At 44.1% G+C, this 20,694-nt stretch overlaps 1 protein-coding gene across 1 annotated transcript in view; it reads left to right on the forward strand.

Annotated features, from left to right (window-relative positions):
• The first annotated feature begins 4,324 nt into the window (after window positions 1-4,324).
• MAST4 (microtubule associated serine/threonine kinase family member 4) overlaps window positions 4,325-20,694 on the forward strand; it is a 452,725-nt gene continuing 436,355 nt past the window's right edge. Inside the window, exon 1 of the mRNA XM_073344102.2 lies at window positions 4,325-4,870. Coding sequence (XP_073200203.2) covers window positions 4,550-4,870 — 321 coding nt within the window. The 5' untranslated portion in view covers window positions 4,325-4,549. The remainder of the gene's footprint in view (window positions 4,871-20,694) is intronic.

The raw sequence follows: 20,694 nt of genomic DNA on the forward strand, positions 1-20,694 counted from the left end.
AAACCAGAAGCTAAATTCTAACACTTTCTTGATTATTTCTATTGTTTTGGCCTTTGCATTCATTCCAAAGGGTATATTTTGACTTCCACCCAGCTACCTATGGGGTCTCTATTGTAGAAAATCTAAATAATAAACATAGAGTATCACTGTAGTGATCTAGATGCTTTTGAGAGAAAATAGGTGAGTTCTTCCTTCACTCTGGTTCTGTCCCCCCAACCTGGATACTTTGTGCCATTCCAGTACCTGGAAAACTAGCTGAATGGTGTGAACTAGCTGGGAATCTTCCTGGTGTCAGAGAATGCCTTGGTGGTGAACAGTCTGCACTGCAGTCCAGCTCTATGTCACCATCCTTTCTCACCCCACGATGGGAAATGTGGCTGGGAAATAGTGGACATAGCTGAAGCACCTTGCCAAGGTTCCCTCCCCACTCTGAACTCTAGGGTACAGATGTGGGGACCTGCATGAAGGATCCCCTCAGCTTATTCTTACCAGTTTAGGTTAAAAAATTCCCCAAGGTATAAACTTTGCCTTGTCCTTGAACAGTATTCTGCCACCACCAAGCGTTTTAAACAAAGACCAGGGAAAGAGACTACTTGGAGACGTCTTCCCCCAAAATATGCCTCCCCCGCAAGCCCTACACCCCCTTTCTAGGGAAGGCTTGATAAGAATCCGCACTGATTGGTACAGGTGAACACAGACCCAAACCCTTGGATCTTAAGAACAATGAAAAATCAATCAGGTTCTTAAAAGAAGAATTTTAATTAAAGAAAAGGTAAAAGAATCACCTCTGTAAAATCAGGATGGTAAATACCTTACAGGGTAATCAGATTCAAAACATAGAGAATCCCTCTAGACAAAACCTTGAGTTACAAAAAGACACAAAACAGGAATACACATTCCCTCCAGCACAGCTTATTTTACAAGCCATTAAACAAAAGAAAAGCTAAAGCATTTTCTAGCTAGATTACTTACTAACTTTACAGGAGTTGTAAGCTTGCATTCCTGATCTGTTCCTGGCAAAAGCATCACACAGACAGACCAAACCCTTTGTTCCCCCCCTCCAGATTTGAAAGAATCTTGTCCCTTCATTGGCCATTTTGGGTCAGGTGCCAGCAGGGTTACGTTAGCTTCTTAACCCTTTACAGGTGAAAGGATTTTGCCTCTGGCCAGGAGGGATTTTATAGCACTGTATACAGCATTGTATCCTTTATATTTATGACACACCTCTATGCTTCAGCTATTACTGGCTGCCACGATTGCCCCTGGACGCTGTGGGCAGCTAGGCATATGTTACAACTGTCTTGGGGCTGCTCTAATTTATGCCAAGAACTGTATCAGTTCTTGTCAGTCCTACAAGCCAAGGGCTATAAAGGAGTCAGCATACAGTCACCTTCATGGAGTTTAAATCACAACTGGAGTGTGGGTCTTTATACAAACCAAAAGACATGATGTTTACCGGCTTCTCTCTTTAGAAATGACTTGCTAAGCGGAAGGCAAAACACAGTTTTCATGGGTAGAGTCATAAGAGTGCAACGGAATGCTAGCAATTTAATGTAATCCATTCCCAGCTCTACATTCTAGAACAGTGGGTTTCAAACCGTGGGTTGCGACCCAGAATTGGGTCGTGGAATGGAAGTAACTGGGTTGCAGCGGTTCTGGTCAGCACTGCCGCCCGGGCTGTTAAAAGTCCTGTTAGTGGTGATGCCCAGCTAAGCCAGGCTAGTACCTACCTGTTCAGACACTGCGCTGTGCCCCGGAAGCAGCCAGCAGCAGGTCCAGCTCCTAGGTGTGGGGGGAGGGTGAGCACTGGCCTCGCACTCCCATTAACCAGGAACTAGCCAATGGGAACTGTGGAGGGGGACAGTGCCTGCGGGCGAGAGCCGCACGGAGCTGCTTGCACGCCTCCACCCAGAAGCAGGACCTGCTGCTGGCCGCTTCCGGGGTGCAGTGTAGTCTGCGGTGTGAGGACAGTAGGGAAGCCTGCCTCTGAACCCCGGCTGTGCCGCTGACCGGAAGCTGCCGCAGGTAAGCCCATGCCCCAGTCCCCTACCCCAGCTCTGAGCCCCATCCCAACCCGGAGTCCCCTCCTGCACACCAAACCCCTCATCCCTAGCCCCACCTCAGAGCCTGCACCCACAGCCCAGACCCCTCCTGTACCCCAACCCCCTGCACCCAGAGCCCCTCATTCCCAGCCCCACCCCGCAGCCCTCACCCCCACACCCTAAACTTCTGCCTCAGCCCTGAGCCCCTCCCAAACCCCAAACCTCTCATCCCCAGCTCTGTTGGGTCACGGACATCAACAATTTTCTTCAACTGGGTAGCCAGAAAAAAAAGTTTGAAAACCACTGTTCTAAATGTCAACACCTGAAAATATACCAAACAGCATCCTGGGGTGACACTGCAGTTCTAGACTGTGTTTAACTGTGATTCTAATCTGAGATGTATCTCTGTTAAAAATACATTGTTGAGGTATAATGCTTATTGTCTCTTCATCATCTTAGATGCATTTTCTTAGGGCCTGTTCTGCAAACTCCATTTGTTAAGCATCCAGAGTTTTAGCTCTATTCAAATCTCAGTAACTCAGGGTAGGTTTAAGTTTTGGGGAGACTTGAAGCAGGAGAGGAAAAGGAGCTTGGGATCAAGACTTTTAGAGTATTGATTTTTTTTCTCTGTTGATTAGTTAATCTGACAATGCATGAAGTCCAGGATAACACTGAAAAAATGGCTCCACTCATCATCACCACCTGTACTATTTGAGGGAAAGGATGGGTCTTATGGTAAAGTACAGGATTGGGAATCAGGAATTCCTAATTTCATAATCTACTTACTGTGTGAGTTTGGGCTCTGCTCAAGTTTCCTATTGTAATAAATTTCTGCTCAATATATAATATTTGTTGAAAGACTCCAACGATAGATGGTACAGGAATGCTAAATATGGCTCCAGTGCTTAATTCGTAACTGATGTAGCAAACCCAGAGGTGCCAGGCTATGAACTGCCAAGCCGAGAGGTGCCAGGGCAAAAATTGAGCACTGTATGGCTCTGATCTTGCAATTGGACCTATGTGGTGAGTTTCTGAGACTATGCAGATCCCTGTTGAAATAAATGCAACTCTGAATGGGCAGAGGAGTCCACCTGTGATGATCTGATCATAGAATTGGATCCATATTGTTATTATAGATGGTTTAGTATAGAAATGTATACTTTATAAACAGAGAAAAAATATATTTTAAAAATTGACAAAAGGCCTGGTACTTAGGCACCAAAAGATGCAGATAGGAATCTAGTGGGATTTTCAAAAGGTGAAAATGCCTAGATGCCTAACTCCTGGCAGTTAAAAGGAGTACTAGTGGCACCTTAGAGACTAACCAATTTATTTGAGCATAAGCTTTGGTGAGCTACAGCTCACTTCTGTAGCTCATGAAAGCTTATGCTCAAATAAATTGGTTAGTCTCTAAGGTGCCACTAGTACTCCTTTTCTTTTTGCGAATATAGACTAACACAGCTGCTACTCTGAAATCTGAAATTAAAGGATTTTTTTTCTCTATTATTTTGTCTGTTTGCTTTGTATGTAGTGAATTCCAGGGTTCTAGTTGAAAGTGCATGCCCTTGCAAGATGCTGCAAGGAAGTGTGAGGCCCCATTTCTGCAGGACACTGAAACCCAAGAGGCAGTATGTAGTACTGTGCACGGAGATGGTTAAAAAAAAATGGTGCAGGGATTGATTGGGACCCAGACCTCTTACCTCAACACAAATAATAAAATAACAATACTAGGACACCTGTAGGAATGGGCCTGAGAATGTTTGAGTCTCGCCAAAAAGTCCCTTCAACCGAGAGGGATTTTGAAAGGATTAAAAAAACCCCTAGAACACTAACTTTCTATCAGAAAGTTTAATATATTGTACTTGGACCGTTTATAAATAGGCGTCCCTTTGATAAGATCCCAGCCCGTGTTCACAAATGAGCCCCAGTGGCGGCACGATGGTTTGAAAGAACTTGCTGTCTTCAGATACGTTGCATCCTGCGCGGAGGTGCAAGGAGACAGACCTTCTGCCTCTCCCGCCCCTCTTTCCTCCTTTTTAACTGGTTTTCTTCCTCCTCCCACCCGTCTCGCTCCCTCCTTTTCCCTCTCCTCCCTCCCCCCATCACCTGCCGCTCACGTTGGGCTCTTGGCCCAGGAATCATCCTCGCAGGGCCCGCCCACCCACCGCCGTCCTTACCATTGGCTCCGCGGGCTGCCCGTCTCCCCCTTCCCCTGTCCCGGAGGCAGGTTCGCGGGAGCTGCGGCAGGCTCGGCGCGTCTCCAGCTGCCTGGGAGCGGAGCCGCCGCGGGCACCGACAGCTCGGAGCTGCGTCCTACGCGCCAGCAGCGGGGGGCAGGGACTCCGCGGGTCTCTCAGCCAAAGCGCCATGTAGCCGCTGCTGCCCCGGACAGCGCGCGGTGCCCCGGGGGCGGCTGCTTCCCGGCGGAGCATGTAGGCGCCGGCGGCAGGGGGTTGAGCTGGTTCCCCGCCGCGGCGGCTCCTGGTTGCCCGCGGCACTTGGCGGCGATGGGGGAGAAAGTTTCGGCCGCTCCCGAGCGGCTGCGGGGCGGCGGCCGGATCGTCTCGTCCTGCTCCAGCTCCTCGGGCTCCTCCTCGGGCTCCTCAACTCTCTCGGAAGAGGCGGACGCCGGCTTGGCCCGGGACCGCCCCGGCGGCTGCTCCGACGCGGGGCGACAAGCGGCGGCGGCGGCGGCGGCTCCCCGCGGGGTGGAGCGGGGGGAAGCCGGGCGGTGGCCGCAGAGCGAGGAGGCGGCGAGCCCAGGTGGGGGGCAGCAGCAGCAGCTTCGGCCGGAGAGCGACGCCTCGCTGGAGGAACAGGAGGAGGAGGTGCGGTTCGTCCGGGGAAGGGGCCCGGCCAGGTGCAGGGGTTGGTGGCCGTGGCTGGCTCCTGAGCCGGGCGTGGTGCCGGCAGCGGGCAGGGGTGTCGCCCTGAGGTTAAAAGCGCCCTCTCCTCCTGCGGGGATTTCCCGGCAGGATCCCGGGTGCTGCGCGGCATCCCTGGGTGGGTTGGCCGCAGAGATGCGGGAACAGTTTGTATAGCGGGGGTGCTGAGCGCCTTTGAACCAAACTGTAAAAACCCTGCATATGATGGAAACCACTTGGGGGGTGTGTGTGTGTTTGTGTTTGAAGCATGTTTTGATGGATGCCGGGCGTTGAACTTGCTTCTCTGCTCCTGTCTTCCTCTGAAAGGAGAGCTTGGGCTGAGACAGGACAGGGCTTCACTAGCAAACCTTTCCCTAGCACGTTCTTCACAGGATTCCTTCCCCAGTTCACTTGTTCCACATGGGATTCTTGTTTGTTCCTTTTTGCTAAATGTTTGTTTTTTGAAAAGGGAAAAACTTCCTCATCCCCCTCACCCCGGAACAATCCAATACGATCTCTTCCTCTTATAACGCTGCTGTTAAATGAACTCCTCAATGTCAAATGGAAATTATGGGTTATCCCTTAAATGACACTAATCTGCCTGGAACAGCTAATGCCATATCCTTGTGGATTATGTTGTGGCTTTGTGAAGACAGATCTGTTGCATGATATATGTATACACATGGAGTTTTTAAAAATTGATTTGTAGCCTACTTTCTAATTATTTTAAAGGCATTTGGACTGTTTTCAGGGTAGGGATTATACCTGTATACATTGTATAGTTTTTAAACGTATTGGCATGCTCTGGTTCCATAAAACTTCATAATACCTAGTTTGGAATCATATGGTTTTATATGCTGTCACTGGGCAGTCTGTGTTCTCTCTCAGCCTGGTGGCTCACAAACTTCTTTTGTTAAGAATTTGTCCACAACATCCTGGCGCAGGTTCCCTTCTCTCTGACTTCATCCTACATCTTCCTGTGGCTATGGCTGGGATTGACCAGGGAGGCTAAGGGTTTGTCTTCGCTGCAATGTTAGCTTGAGTTAGCTATGCTCAGGTTCACTCCTGTTGAGGTAGCCTAACTCATAAGAGCGTAAGAATGGTTTGATCAACAGTCTATCAGACCCATATCCTGTCTTCCAACAGTGGCTTGTTGCAGATGCCTGAGAGGGAATGAACAGAACGATTGTAAAGTGATCCATCCCCTGTTGTCCAGTTCCAGCTTCTGGCAGATGAAGGTTTAGGGTATGTGTGCATGACAATTAGACGCCCGCAGCTGGCCTGTGCCAGCTGACTTGGGCTGAGAGGCTGTTGAATTGCAGTGTAGATGCTTGGGCTGGAGCCCAGGCTCTAGGACCCTGCGAGGTGGGAGAGTCCCAGAGCTTGGGCTGCAACCTGAGTCCTGAACCTCTGTGCTGCAATGAAAAAGCCCCTTAGCTCGAGCCCTGTGATCCCGAGCCAGCTGAACAGGCCAACCGCAGGTGTCTAACTGCAGTGTAGACATATCCCAGAGCATAGCGTCAAGTCTCTGGACCCTGACCATCTTGACCAATAGCCACTGATGGACCTATTCTCCATGAACATACCTAGTTCTTTTTTGAACCCTGTTATAACCCTTTTATACTTTTGGCCTTCACAGAATCCTCTGACTGAAGTTAGAGCAGTCACACTGAAATAACATTTGAGCTGCAGAGTAGCTGAGTCTCCACTGCATTACTAGCTGAGGTATGAGCAGTACTTGAACTTCAACCCATAACCCCTAATGAGCTAAGGAGCTCAGGTTTCATGCACTACTTAACTCAAGTTAGAGATTTTTGTGTGGTTGAGAATAGGTTAAGGGCAACACTGCAGTTAAAATCTTCATCTAATCCTATTTGGCACTGTTAACACAATGTTAGCAAGCCCTAAGAGAATTAGGCACAAAACTTCCATTGAAATTCAGTGGAAGATGAGTGACTGTCCTTCTGAAAACTCCAGTCTTACCTAAATAATACTAGGGTAGATCAAAATAAACAAAGTGGAGCAATAGCCACAGAGAACATGTTTGAACACCCACTCCCTCTGTATTAAAGCCAGTTCATCCGCAGGCTGTTTTTCTTTTTTGTATGTGTAAGATTTTATCTCCTCTGGCTGCTAGCAGCCATGTAGCACTGTTCATGCCAGGTCACTTTGCTGTTTGGTTCTGCTCTCCTTTTGCATTTGCTAACCCGTGTAGTCAGCAGAATCGCTGGTTTGAAAGGCCCAGTGGGAACAAGCCATTAGGGCTGCCAAAGAAGCCAAGAAGGCTAAGCAGGCAACCAAGAAGTCTACACCCTCTACAACAAAGGCTCCCACAAAGGCTGCACTTAATGGTTGAATTTCAAAGTGAAGAAACACTTAAAGCGGCATGTTAAGACTTCATTTTCTACATAGGGACCCACAAGTGGAGAATACAGGGGAGTTCTGAAACCAACTTGCGTGCTCACTTGAAGCTTCTCAAAAAGCTGGATGTTCATGACAGCTTGCATAGTTGGGGATGTCATGCTGGTTGGTCTTGTCCCATTAGTTTTATTTTTGTTACTTTTAAATACAGTCAAAGTTTGAAAAGCTAACTGGACTTCCTTACGGTTAGGAGGAGAAGGGTGCCAGTGAGGTGCAGAAGTAGTGCCTTTTTTTCTTTTTTTTTCTTTTTTTTTCTTTTCTGAAAGTCAGTCAGATGTTTATTTAATGCAACCAACTACTGTTTGACAAGTTAGCGCTTTCCACCAGCACAAGGAGCAGAAACTTTCACTGGCTTCATAATCTTTTGTTTCGGTGCAGCCTTTGTGGGAGCCTTTGTTGTAGAGGGTGTAGACTTCTTGGTTGCCTGCTTAGCCTTCTTGGCTTCTTTGGCAGCCCTAATGGCTTGTTCCCGCTGGGCCTTTCGCACTTCAGGCTTCTGATTTCTCTTGGCCATTATTTCAGCCAAAGATGCACCAGTGATAGCCCTCTGGAACTTGACTGCACAGTGTGTGCGCTTTTGTATTGGTAGGAAGGTTAGATTTCTTCTCTCCTCCTCAATCTCAACTTCAGGGAAAGTTGAGCAGCAGCAGAAGTAGGATAGCTGTCAGCAGTCCCAAGAAGACCGTGCTGCCTCAGTTCACACTTTTGTAAAGTTATCTTTATAACCATAACTTGAACTTTAATATTTTTTAAAAGAACTTTTAAATTCTGTTGTATCTAGTGATTTAGATTCCCTGCTGCTTGTGAGTAGAACTGAGTCAGTAACTGATTTTTGGTAGCTTGGCAGTTATGTGCCCAAAAAAAAAAAATTGTGTTCAGTTGACCCCAAACTACAAATCCAAAAAATTGCAGCAAATCAAAAAAGTTGACTAAAAATACATTTCAGATTTAAATGAAACATTCATTTAGTTTTGGGGCATTTTAAAAAAAATAAAATAAAAAGCAAAGGAAATGAAAGGCTAAAATGGCTGCAGGAGGAGATGGTGCCGCTCTCCTTAGAACTTTTAGCCCAGTGGTTAGGAGGCTCTCTTGGGATGTAGGCAACCTGGGTTGAATTCCCCATCTGCCCAATGTGGAGCAAGGGTTTGGACTTGAGTTTCCAGTGTTTCAGGTGAATGCCCTAACTAGTGGGCTACAGAATGTTCTCTCAAACCCTCTTGAAACTGTTCCAGACATATGAATAATTAAGTAGCAATTGGAGCAGGGACTTGAACTTGAGTTTCTCCCTTCTCAGGTGAGTGTCCAAACTACCAAGCTGCCCGGTAACTTGGGTTGGGTGTGTGTCAGGCTGTCCTACTGAATCTGTTCCACATTGTTTAAAACTCTTGAGTAGTCATTGGGCCAGAGAGAGGGAGAATGATTCCATAGGGGTTGAAGGGAAAGGAATGAATGGCAGAGAGGCAGTGCTTGCCCCATTTTCTTTTTCACCATGCCTCTCCATCTCCTTGTGCACCAGCTCTTCTCTCTGCCAGAAAGTGGCTTGGAGCAGGGGATCATAGTTGTTTATAGTTTTTTTGTTTTGTTAAATGTATTGATACAAATGGTACCAAACATCAGCGATGAGTACATCATTTTGTTTCTGAATACTTGTCTATCTTTCAAAAAGAAAGAAGCCATGTAGTTTATAGGTGAATCAATTCTCCGACTTTGACTGAACTGCTTGAGGTTGAGCTTACATATAATGTGAGATCATCATTGAATTTGAAACTAATTATTATTGATTCTGCTACGAGTTCCTGAATCACCTGGATAACTGGGAACACTCCTGCTTGTCAGAGTGCTGTAGCAGCCTTCCAGCAGGAGTGCACTACTTCACAGTAAGAATAGCTGTTTGTTATAATACTTTCTTTGGCTAAAATGGTTAAAAAAGCTTCAGAAAAAGCCACCTTCTCCCAAATATACAAACCCTGTCCTTGTGACCATGATAAATTGAGAAAATTGGTAAATTACCTTTGTAAAGTAAAAAAATGTATTCTTTGTAACTGAGACTTGGTATTCAGATATCTGTCTGATTTGAGTTCTATTTTCAAGGTTATTAAAACCCCAAAATGACTGGGTTTCTACTGAAAACTTAAACTGACTTCTTAGAGTTGCTTCTGCTCAATTAAATATATTCTTAGGAACCCCTCCCCCCCAGTTGGCATGATTTCCTGTATCTTAAGTCCCTTGTTCTGTATAATTAGGGACACAGAGCTGTTTCTTAGTACAGTAGTTTTTCTTCTATCTGGTGCTGCTTACTGATCACCTGAAGACCCACTCCTCTGTTCATTAACCCACATGCTCTATACTATAGCATTTGACTTAGGCCATGTTTACACTAAAAAGTTAGGTGGACCTAGCTATGTTGCTGAGGGGTGTGAAAAATCCACACCCCGGAGCAGTGTAATGAAGCAGACCTAACCCCTGGTGTTGACAGTGCTAAGTTGATGGAAGAATTCTTCCGATGACCTAGCTACCACCTCTCAGGGCGGTGGATTAACTACCACTATGGGAGAATCCCTCCCGTCGCACTAATGAATGCCTACACTGAAGCGTTGCAGCTGTGTTGCTGTAGTGGTTTATGTGTAGACATAGCCTTAGTTTTCCCAGGAGGGGAAGAGAAGCTGTGGGGAGGAGACATGGATCTTAGTTCGATACTTTTTTTGCACAGGTGCAGAGGGCAGGGCAACTCAGCTAGAAAGACCCAGAAACTTCCAGAACAGGGCATGGTAGTTAGTAGATATGTTCATTAGTTGTTCTGAGGCTGTTCTCATTGTGAGCAACCAACCTGCCAGGTCATACCTTAGTTATCCTCTGAGACCTGAGTCGGTCAGAGAGCCAGGGGATTGGGGAAATGTTATAAATAGAGGAGTTTGACACAGGACCAAGCATTGTGTTTGCTTTGAGGGCTTGGTCCCAGTCCCTGTACCACTTTAGAAACAGGTGAGTTCTGTTTCAGCTTTATTTACGAGGAAAACCTTCCATTAGAGTGATATTTGGTCCACCACATTGTGTGTTATGGAACTGCCTGTGGAATTTGTTTTGTTATTAGCGCTCTGCTGTAAACTGGGATTCTGCTTTAGAGAGAATGGGGTCATACTTTGTGAATTCTTGCCTGACTTAGCCAGGCTTATGAGGAGATGTGGTACCCTGCAGAGTGAGAATCTTATAAATATCCGGGATCCCAGCCTTTGTACTGCTGTGGATACAGGATGAAGACTTCTGTTTCACCAGCAACTGAGCAGAACAGTCAGCTATTAATTCCAGAGCTGAGTGGCTGCTAGTTGTGACGCTCCCCAGACTATTTGCGTACAGGGTTCTGAAGTGTTTGAAAGGACCAAGAGACTGTCATTTCTCTGCTCCAAAGAGCCCAGGTGACATACACTATATAATATAGTTAGCTCTAAAGTCTCAGAAATCATCTCTGAGAGAGGATCAGAGAGAAATGTGTTTTGATGTGTGTGCTAATGTATAAAAATGATGTGCTGAAACTTTATATTTGAAAATATATGTACATAAAAGAGAAACAAAAGGGGGGAAGTCTATAAACTACACCAATCGATTCTTCTATCTACTAGATTTTGTTTAAAAGTTATTCTTAGTCTTCCAAATGCTATTTACAGCATTTTATACTATTTACAATGGGTTTTGTATGCATTAAATCTTTGTTATACTAAGAACCCTATGGTTCTCTCTCTTCTGAAATTGATTGGGCGCTATGAGTGTCCATTTATCTGCGTTTTACATTCAATAACCCTGAGGTTGAGCTTTGTGTAACCTATTTAGAAAGGACTGCAAGACAGAGCTCTGGCCTGTGCTTTACCAAAGGGTTAAGCTGAGGTGCAGGAAGAAGGGGTGTGTGTGTGAAATAGATTTATACAGAATATTGTCTGAGCATTCTCTGTGTCTGTTCCAATATAAAAATCAGTTGCTTTGAAAATTGTGACTACATGTGAGAAATCTAAACAAGAGTAGATGAATTTCTGGAAAACCAAGATTCTGTCATGAAGCTGTCGATATTGTGGAGCAACCCCCCCGCCCCCCCTGAAAATAGAGTTGATGGTAAACTCTTTTTTGTAATTTGTCATCTGGAATGCATAACACTCTAGTAGGTACATACCTATGTCACTGCAGATTGCCATCTCTTAATACAGCACTGTTGGCTGTAGCTTATGCTACTTGTGAACATCCTAGTGTCCTTAAATATTAATAATGTACATGTTTTGCTGTGCTGGAGTGTGACTTAAGTCTTTTAAAAAAATATGAACTACCCTGAAGTGTTTTCAGTGGAGATGTTATGTGATCTCCATTGAAGATGTAACTGGATGTTACATGATCCAGTGGCTGACATCAGGGCATACCGTTCTTACCTAACCAAATGGAGTGATAGTATTTTGCCTTTCCTTTATTTCTTCCTCCACTTCCCTAAAAATTAAAACTCCATCTGTTATGGGTTCGGTGTCTGGGAGACACCAATTATACAGGTCCTTGCATTGTTTTAGTCTTTGGCACTGATAGAGCATGCACCATTCTGAATACGTCTTCTGCTCAAAGATGAAGTGCATAATTATTGGAAAGTGAGTTAAGAGTCAGAGATAGAGATGCCACAATGAAATACGTGCTCACTGCTGGGTAGATAGTTTTGTGTCAGAAAATGCCGATTCATCAACCTGAACACTTCTTCTGGATAAGGAGCATTTTCAATGAAACTTTCATTGGGAAGGTGTCTACGGTCCAGGATATAATTTCACTGGGAAGGTGTCATTCCTGTGTATATACAGTGTATAAACTTTCATTGGGAAGGTGTCCAGGATATAATTGCTACTCAAAACCAGGGAGATCCACCCTATAATAGTCAGTAGCCTGATGGTGATGGCACTCATCCAAGATGCAGATGACACGGGCAAGCCAAGTTCAAGTGCTTGCTCAGCCTTGTTCAGAACACTTGTGAGTCTGGATCTTACCCTAACTGTGAGACTGTTGGCTACTCTAGCTTGGGTCTCTTATGTTTGGAGCTGTTTCAGTCTGTATAAATATTCACTGGGCTAGAAAGAGATTAACTCTGTAGCTTGGTTGTTAGGGCACTCATATGGGATGTGAGAGACATAGATTCAAGTCCCAGATCCGAATCTGGGAGATCAGGGATGTGAACCTGGTTCTCCTATGTCTCCTTTATCTCGGGTGAGTGCCATAACTGTTGGACAGTTGGCTCTGTCAGGTGATGTGTCTTTCTCTGTTTTTACATGAACAGCTTTGAAATATCTGTTTGTTTGGTCCCAAAGTGAAATGGGAAACTTTTCAAAATTATGAAAATTCTCACAGAATGGGAAAACCGTTTCCCAGCCAGCTCTACTACTAAGTTCTTGAATATTTTCAGTGGGGTTATTTAAAAATGAAAAGGTTTTGCTTTGTTACTACCTTCTCTTAAGTATATAGGACTGTCTCAACATTCATGTAAACCACTCTTTTTTCCATTTTGCCTTTAACATTAGAAGTATTTAGTACTTCCCTTTCTTTGCTGGAGGAGATCCTTGGAGGACTCTTGGTGATGCCACACAAAGATGTAAACTGAGCTTCTGTCTCCTCAGTGGTGTGAGTGCTGAAGAGACTGATTCTTACACTTAAGGCTTTGTCTCCTCCTCCTCCTCCAGTAATATTGTTTTAATATATGTAGGTACATATCTTAATACAGAAATACAATATGTTGCTCTTATGGTTATCTATTGACCATATTATTATATTAACATTTTATTTTATTTTAAATTATTTAAACACAACTTTAGCATGGGTGTGTGTGTATGTGCTTATGTAACCATTCATATTAATGTTTTCAGTGGGGAGAGGGGGAAAGTGAATGTTTTCTGGGGAGTGGAATGAGGAGTCGCAGGAGAATAGAATGAAAGGAAAGCTAAGGGGGCTAGAGTATTCAATTATTATAATAATTCAATTATCCTCTGTGTACATCCTTCCTGACTATCCTATAAGTGTAGGATTACTGCATCTATATATCAAAGTATCTCAATGGTTTCAGTATTTCTATTGGATTGGTTTCCTGTGCAAGGTATACTATTTAACCTTTTTAAAAAAATTTGCCTGGAACTGTTTTCACAACAATTATTAGACCTTGCATTACAAGATATTCTATTAATAGTTTATTCCAGTGAGCTACAGTAGGAATAGTTGCCAAATTAAAGATTGCCCTTTTTTTTTTTTTTCCCTATAAAGAGCAAGAATAGGAGTAGCTTCCTTGTTCCTGGTTTGAGTCTTTTTGGCAGGCCAACTGCTAATACACTTCTTGAGAACTTTAATCTCTCTAGTGTTATTTTTTTTATTTCTTTCAGGATTATTTTCCAAACCTTTCTACCACCCAGCAGTTCCATATCCTATGTATGAAAGAGATCCTGGTTGTCTTGCATTTCATAAGATATCTGGGGCAATATTATGTATTTTATTATATAGAGGTAGAGAAACATGCATTCTGTAAATAAAAAGTACTGGAATTGTACTACTTGGTTAGTATTTCAGTTAATATTTATCATCTATATTATCTCATTCCATTCTTCTTTTGCTGTTACTTCGTATTGACAGTCTGCCCTCTGTAGCTCAATAGCTTTATGTGGCTTGTCCTCTAAAAACAGTCATGAGATTAATATGTTCTAGACATAATCTTGATTGCTGAAACTCAAACCTTTACTTAACAAAAGTTTACTAATACATATAGCTTTGTTGGTTCCTCTTTTATCTGAAAGTGTTCATTGAAAAAGTAAGCAATCTATATAAATTGATAATGTATATTTTTAAAAATATACATCAGCTATATCTGTTTTAGGGGTTGTCCATCCCTAAATAAATCTTTCCACTTTTCTTAGTGATATTTGCCTCAACACCTAAAGACTTATTTGTTCAGTCCAGTTTTAAAAGCAGTTTCACTTTTTATTTTTGATATTCTGAGATCTCTTCATTTTGTGTGGTCAAGTGCCTCAGGTACAGGATTAAGGGGTGACTTGATCACTATCTGTAAGTACCTATGTGGGGAACAAATATTAGCAGACAAATTTATAGCAGACAAGATCCAGTGGCTGGAAATAGAAGCTATTTCAGGCTAGAAATAAAGCATAAGTTTTTAACAGGTTAACTAATCATTGGAACAGCTTATCAAGAGTTGCGGTGGATTCTACATCACTGGCAATTTTTAAATCAGGATTGTATTTTGGTTAAAAGATATGCTCTATGTCAAACAAGAATTAATTCAGAGAAGTTCTGTGGTTTGTATTATGCAGGAAGTCGGCCTACATGATTACAGTTGTCTTTTCTGGTTTTAGAATCTATTCAAAGATCATGAGTCAGGCCTCAAAATGAATTTAAAAATAATATTGGATTCTTTTTGTTGTCTGGATTTTGAGCATTTAAGGGTCATGTTTTCCAACTCTTCCTCACTGCCATGAAGGCAACACCTTTTATTTTTTAATTTTTTTAATAAATTGAGATTTTCATGACTTCAGAACCTGGGGCTTTAGGAAATACAGTTTTCTGTGACTTGTGATAGAGTCAAAAGAGCTGATAGCTGAGTACATGTGGGAGTGATGGGGAGACAATGAGAAGATGGGGAGGAGTGAACTGGCAAGGACTAACCCCCCCAATATTGCAGGACTGCAAGGAGGAAGAAATGGGTGAAAAAAATCTCCATCTAAAATGAAGCCATTTCCTTTTACGATCTTTAGTTTGAGCTACTGATCCCAACTATCGGAGTTTAAATATCTAGCTGAAAGAAATTCTCCCATAAAACCTGCACTCTGCACTTTGAAAGAATATAATGATGATATCCTACTCAAACAGAGACCCAAATAAAACTAAGGCTCTCGTCTACCCTACAAACCCTTGACCGGGTTACGCTTTGTGCTGAACGTGGGGTTAACTCATAAAATCCACAGCAGGGATGATGCATTCTCTGTTGTCCTACAGAAACATTACTGTGCATCGTGTTCGTTGGTTAGATTTAGGGAGAACTCCATGCATGGGTCTCAGTAGAAACACACTGTGACTTAACTGCTGCCCTCAAGAAATAAAAATTATTTAATATATAGTGATTGGCAAATTCTTCATGGAGCCTTTCCCTGATGCTTTGCTAGAACTGTGTAATTAGCTGCGTCTGTTCTGTGAGCGATCTTACTGTATCTAACAGCACTTCTACCTTGGGAGATAGTGTGCTGTGCGTGGGTGTACAGATCAGCCAATGTATTTTTTAAAAAAAAACCCAGAACACTTCAGATTGCTAGTTATCTTCATGTCTTTAGGCAACTTTTATTAGAATGTAACTATACTATAATTATGGTTGAGAAGATATTTCCAGAATAAGCCTGTATTTTTCATACACTTTACCTTACCAAAAATGTCTTGGTCAGACATCTTTCCTACCAGATATGAGGTTATGGGTCTATTACACGAGTGCGTGGGTGAGGTTCTGTGGCCTGCGATGTGCAGGAAGTCAGAGTAGATGGTTGTGATGGTCCCTTCTGGCCTTAAAGTCTGTCTATTAATTTTGGTGTATAGAAAATTTTGGAGAAAATGTATAATCATATTTTGTTCAGAGATTCTGGAATACCAAAGGAGGTTATCTTTTAGCAGATATGGGGAAATACTCATAGCTCAAAAATGGCTTATTAAAAAGTCACACTTGTATGTGGTAATGGTTTCCACCCAACTGGTCTGTCTTAGTCTCTTACAGTTTTCAGTTCTCTCTTAGCACAGACGACGTTCTGCTTATGACACATTGGAGAAAACTTAAACGTATATCTTCAGCTGATGTAAATTGTCATAGTTCCATCAACTTCAATGGAGCTGTGATGGAGATGGAGCTCTTCTGTAGTAACTTATGAATACTGTAGGTTGACCGAAGTATTGGGATGTTCACTGTATGAATATATTGGTTTCATTTAATAGTGGGCTGTATGGAAAACAAGTGAACAGGAAGAACAGCTCAAGGTAAGCCACCCCACAGCAAACGCTTTAGGGTTGTTTTGGGTCCTTGGCAGAGCCCTAACCCTGAGGAGTCTGTCATGTCTTGCAGAGTTCACTGAACTGGTTTATGATGAGCAGGGCCCAAAACCCAGGAAGTGACAAGACCCAAGGAACATTCTCTGGATAAAAAGAGATTCTTTATTTCCAGAGGGGAAGTAGTTGTTGAGGAGCTCTTTGGGGAAGCAGACTAAGGCAGGCACTTGCTGGAGCATCTAGGAAGCTAGGACACCTCTGGAGGATGGTGAACTTTAGGTAAGACACAGACACACGCGCACATACCGTTTGTTTTTAAAATCCTTTTACGCTAAATGTGTTGTTCTGACTGTTAAAAATTAAACAATACTTTGATTTAAGAAGGCCATCTGGTCACTGTATTCACCACTGATCACAGATTCCTGAAGGAAAGGACCACAAGTACCAAACTCAGTTGGAACTGCTAGGTAAGCATAGTTTGATACACAGGTTACTGTAGCCCAGAGTCTGGTCTCAGAGTGGGAGAACTGACTCCACTCCAGAAGAGGTAAGCACATAAGGCCTGACACCTGAAGTGGATTTCCTCTGGGATAAAGTTGCAGCTAGCTTTGCAATCAGGACAGGTGCTAGGACAACTTGCACCATTTTAGTATCTGCCCCATAATGTTCTATAGCCTTTGTGTTTCCATGTCTGTCTATGTGACACTCTGCTAGCACGGTGGACTTTTCTGAAAAACCATTAGAAATAAAATGAACAAAAGAAGATGCATTGTACAAATCTAAGACGTTAGTCAATGTAACAAGTTTTAAATGGTTTAAAAAAAATCACACACCCTACTCTGCATGCGGGGCTAGCTTTCTGAGGATGGGTAAAGTAAGGGCAAGTCTTCTACCACTGACACATTTGTAACTGCTTACAGTAGCTAGTGGGCGCAAGCTTGGTGTGCTATTACACCCTTCTGTTTAATTCACTTGGATGCTACCAACAGGTATAGTTGTGCAAGGGAAGTGTGACAACTTATCTCCTAGATGATGAGGAAAAAGTATGTACAACTATGTGTGTCCTGGAGACTTGCAAGTGAGTATAAGCAAGTTATAGCTATGAGAGAACTAAAATATTTGAATCCAGCTCAGCTTCTCCCAGTGTGACTCCTACTAGGTAAGGATTTTTGCATAGTAATCAAATTACGTAAAGGTAAATCAAAGAGATTATGAATCCCAGTGTAGATTTACACAGTGATGGGTGAGTCAGTATAAAAGCCAAGAGCGGAACTGGGAATAGCAGACTGAACACAAGTCTGAGAATTTGGTTTCAAATCCAGATGAAATATGGTACATGAATGAAACTGTGTGAGGAAATAGACTATTAGGTAGTGCTGGCAAGTGTGATGGTTTGACCTGTTTTTTAATTTATCTCTGACACGGTTGCCAGCAGGCTTCTATAGCTGGTTGGAAGTTAGATAATTGTAATACACAGCTACCTGTACTTAGATGCGATCTAACCAACTAAAGCCAATAAAGTTATTTAAATAAGCATTGCAGGCAACAAATTATCACTTTCTATTTATAGACGAAGCAAAAATATGTCCATTGTTACAAATCCGGGTGCCAAAGTTGTTGTTCACACAGTGAACAGGCAACTTGTGGAACCCCTTGCCTGAGGAGGTTGAAGGCTAGGACTATAACAGGGTTTAAAAGAGAACTGGATAAATTCATGGAGGCTAAATCCTTTGGCTGTTAGCCAGGATGGGTAAGGAATGGTGTCCCTAGCCTTTGTTTGACAAAGGGTGGAGATGGATGGCAGGAGAGAGATCACTGATCATTACCTGTTAAGTTCACTTCCTCTGGGGCACCTGGTATTGGCCACTGTCGGTAGACCGGATACTGGGTTGGATGGACATTTGGTCTGACCCAGTATGGCCATTCTTATGTTCTTAATTTTAGAAATGTACACGAGTACTTCCATTGAATCTGATGGGGCTACTCATGTGTAATGTTACTCAAATATGAAAGTGTTTGCATGTTTGAGTGCCTTAGTTTGTAAGGTTTTTATGTATTGACGAGGTATTGGAAGCATTTAGCAAAGGCTTCTTGAATCTCATTTCAGTATTACTGGAGAATGTGTTTATAGTACATATACATATGCAGCAATGTTGCTTGAATACATTTTTTTGTTTACTCTTTCTCAAGTTAAGTCAGGGCACTCATCTGTATATTGAGCTGTTTTAAATAGTTTAGGCCTGGTCTACAGTACCCGGTTCTTTTGGAATTAGCTGACTTACCTCGAAATAAAACTGGTTCCGTCCACGCAACCAAACCAGTTTTTTCGATTTAAAGGGATCTTTACTCCGATTTCTGTACTCCACCTCGGCAAGTGGAGTAGTGCTAAAATCAAGATCGCAGTTCCGAGTCACAGGTACTGTGGATGCAATTCGACGATATTGGCCTCCGGGAGCTATCCCAGAATGCTCCCTTGTGACCGCTCTGGACAACACTCTGAACTCCGATGCACTAGCCAAGTAGGCAGTAAAAGCCCTGGAAACTTTTGAATTTCCTGTTTGGTCACCACCATCACAGGCGACCACACAGTCCCGGATTCGCAGACGAGTTCCAGCATGGTCCGAACGGGAGGTACTGGATCTCATTGCATGTTGGGGAGACGAATCTGTTACGGCAGAACTACGTTCCAAAAACAGGAACGCAAATACGTATGCTAAAGTCTTCAGGGCCATGACGGAAAGAGGCTACTCCAGGGACACAGAACAGTGTCGTACAAAAATCAAGGAGCTCAGGCAAGCGTACCAAAAAGCCAGGGAGGCGAACGGGCACCGTGGGTCATAGCCCGATACATGCCGCTTCTAGCGTGAGCTGCATGCAGTTATGGGGGGTGACGACACCACTACCCCACCACTGGCCGTGGACACCTGCAAGGCGGGGAGTAGCACGGAGTGAGGAGGACAGTGCATAGGTGGCAAGTGGGGAATCTGTTTTCCCACCTAGCCAGGAACTATTCTTAACCCTGGAGCCAATAGCCTCCCCCCTACTCCCAAAGCATGCTTCTGGACCATGACCCTGGAGAAGGCGCTTCTGGTGAGTGAGAGCTTGATCAGAGCCACGCGGTGGTGGGGGTGGGGGGAAACCCAGCTGCGCTGGGCTGTTCGCGTCTTTAGTTTAAAGGGCTCAACCCTGCTTAGCCTCATCGGAGCCCCATGGGGCGGTGTGTGTGGTGGCGGGGCGGGGGGGGGGAGGAGGAGGGAGGGTGGTGTTTGAAGCGATCATCCCAGAGAGCCCGCAGGCTGCCTGCAAGCTGAATTCTGTTGCCTGGCCGCATGTGATGGCTTACTCACACCAAAGTGGCGGGCACTTCAGTATAGGAGGCAAAATGAGACCTTGTACAGAAAGAACATGCGCTGTGTACTATGAATTGCCTGTTTCACTGAGAAACAGTGTCCCCTTGTTCTCTAAAATGTATCTTTTAAAATACTACCCTCCCTTTTTCTCCTCCTGCAGCAGGTGCAAATGTTTCAATGTGGCCCCTATCTACTCCGTCCCAGAGGCTGGTCCAGATTAGAAGGCGGAAAAAACGAACTCGGGACAACATGTTCGCTGAGCTCATGCAGTCCTCCCACACTGAGAGGGCCCAGTTGAATGCGTGGAGGCAAACAATTGCGGAGTTGTTTAAAGCATTACATGAATACAAACAGAAGAGGGATGCACGCGATGAGAGCAGGCAGGATGCTATGGTCAAGCTCATGGGGGAGCAAACTGACATGCTCCGCTGTATGGTGGATCTAATGCGGGAAAGCCAGCAAGACCACAGACTGCTGCTGGAGCCCCTGAATAACCGCCCTCCATCCTTCCCAAGTTCCATAGCCTCCTCACCCAGATGCCAAAGAACACGGGTGCAGGGGGGAGGCTACGGGGACCCACACATTCCCCCCCCCCCCGTCCAGCTTCTGATTTTTCTCTCAATGTTTTGTGCAACAAATAATAAAGAACAGTTTTTAAACAATTGTGACTTTATTTCCTTTAATATATATATAGGGGGCGGGTAACTTTAAGAGAAACAAACACAACTGTCACACCATACCCTGGCCAGTCATGAAACTGGCTTTCAAAGCTTCTCTGATGTGCAGTGCGCCCTGCTGCACTCTTCTAATCGCCCTGTTGTCTGGCTGTGCGAAACTGGCCACCAGGCGAGTTGCCTCAACCTCCCACCCCCCCATAAACATCTTCCCCCCTTAATCTCACAGATATTGTGGCGCGCACAATACAATTGGAATATTGGTTGTGCTGAAATTGACCGACAGCGCACCGCTCCGACATTCGATGCTAGC

The sequence above is a fragment of the Lepidochelys kempii genome, chromosome 5, assembly GCF_965140285.1.
Source record: "Lepidochelys kempii isolate rLepKem1 chromosome 5, rLepKem1.hap1, whole genome shotgun sequence".
Taxonomy (NCBI): Eukaryota; Metazoa; Chordata; order Testudines; family Cheloniidae; genus Lepidochelys; species Lepidochelys kempii.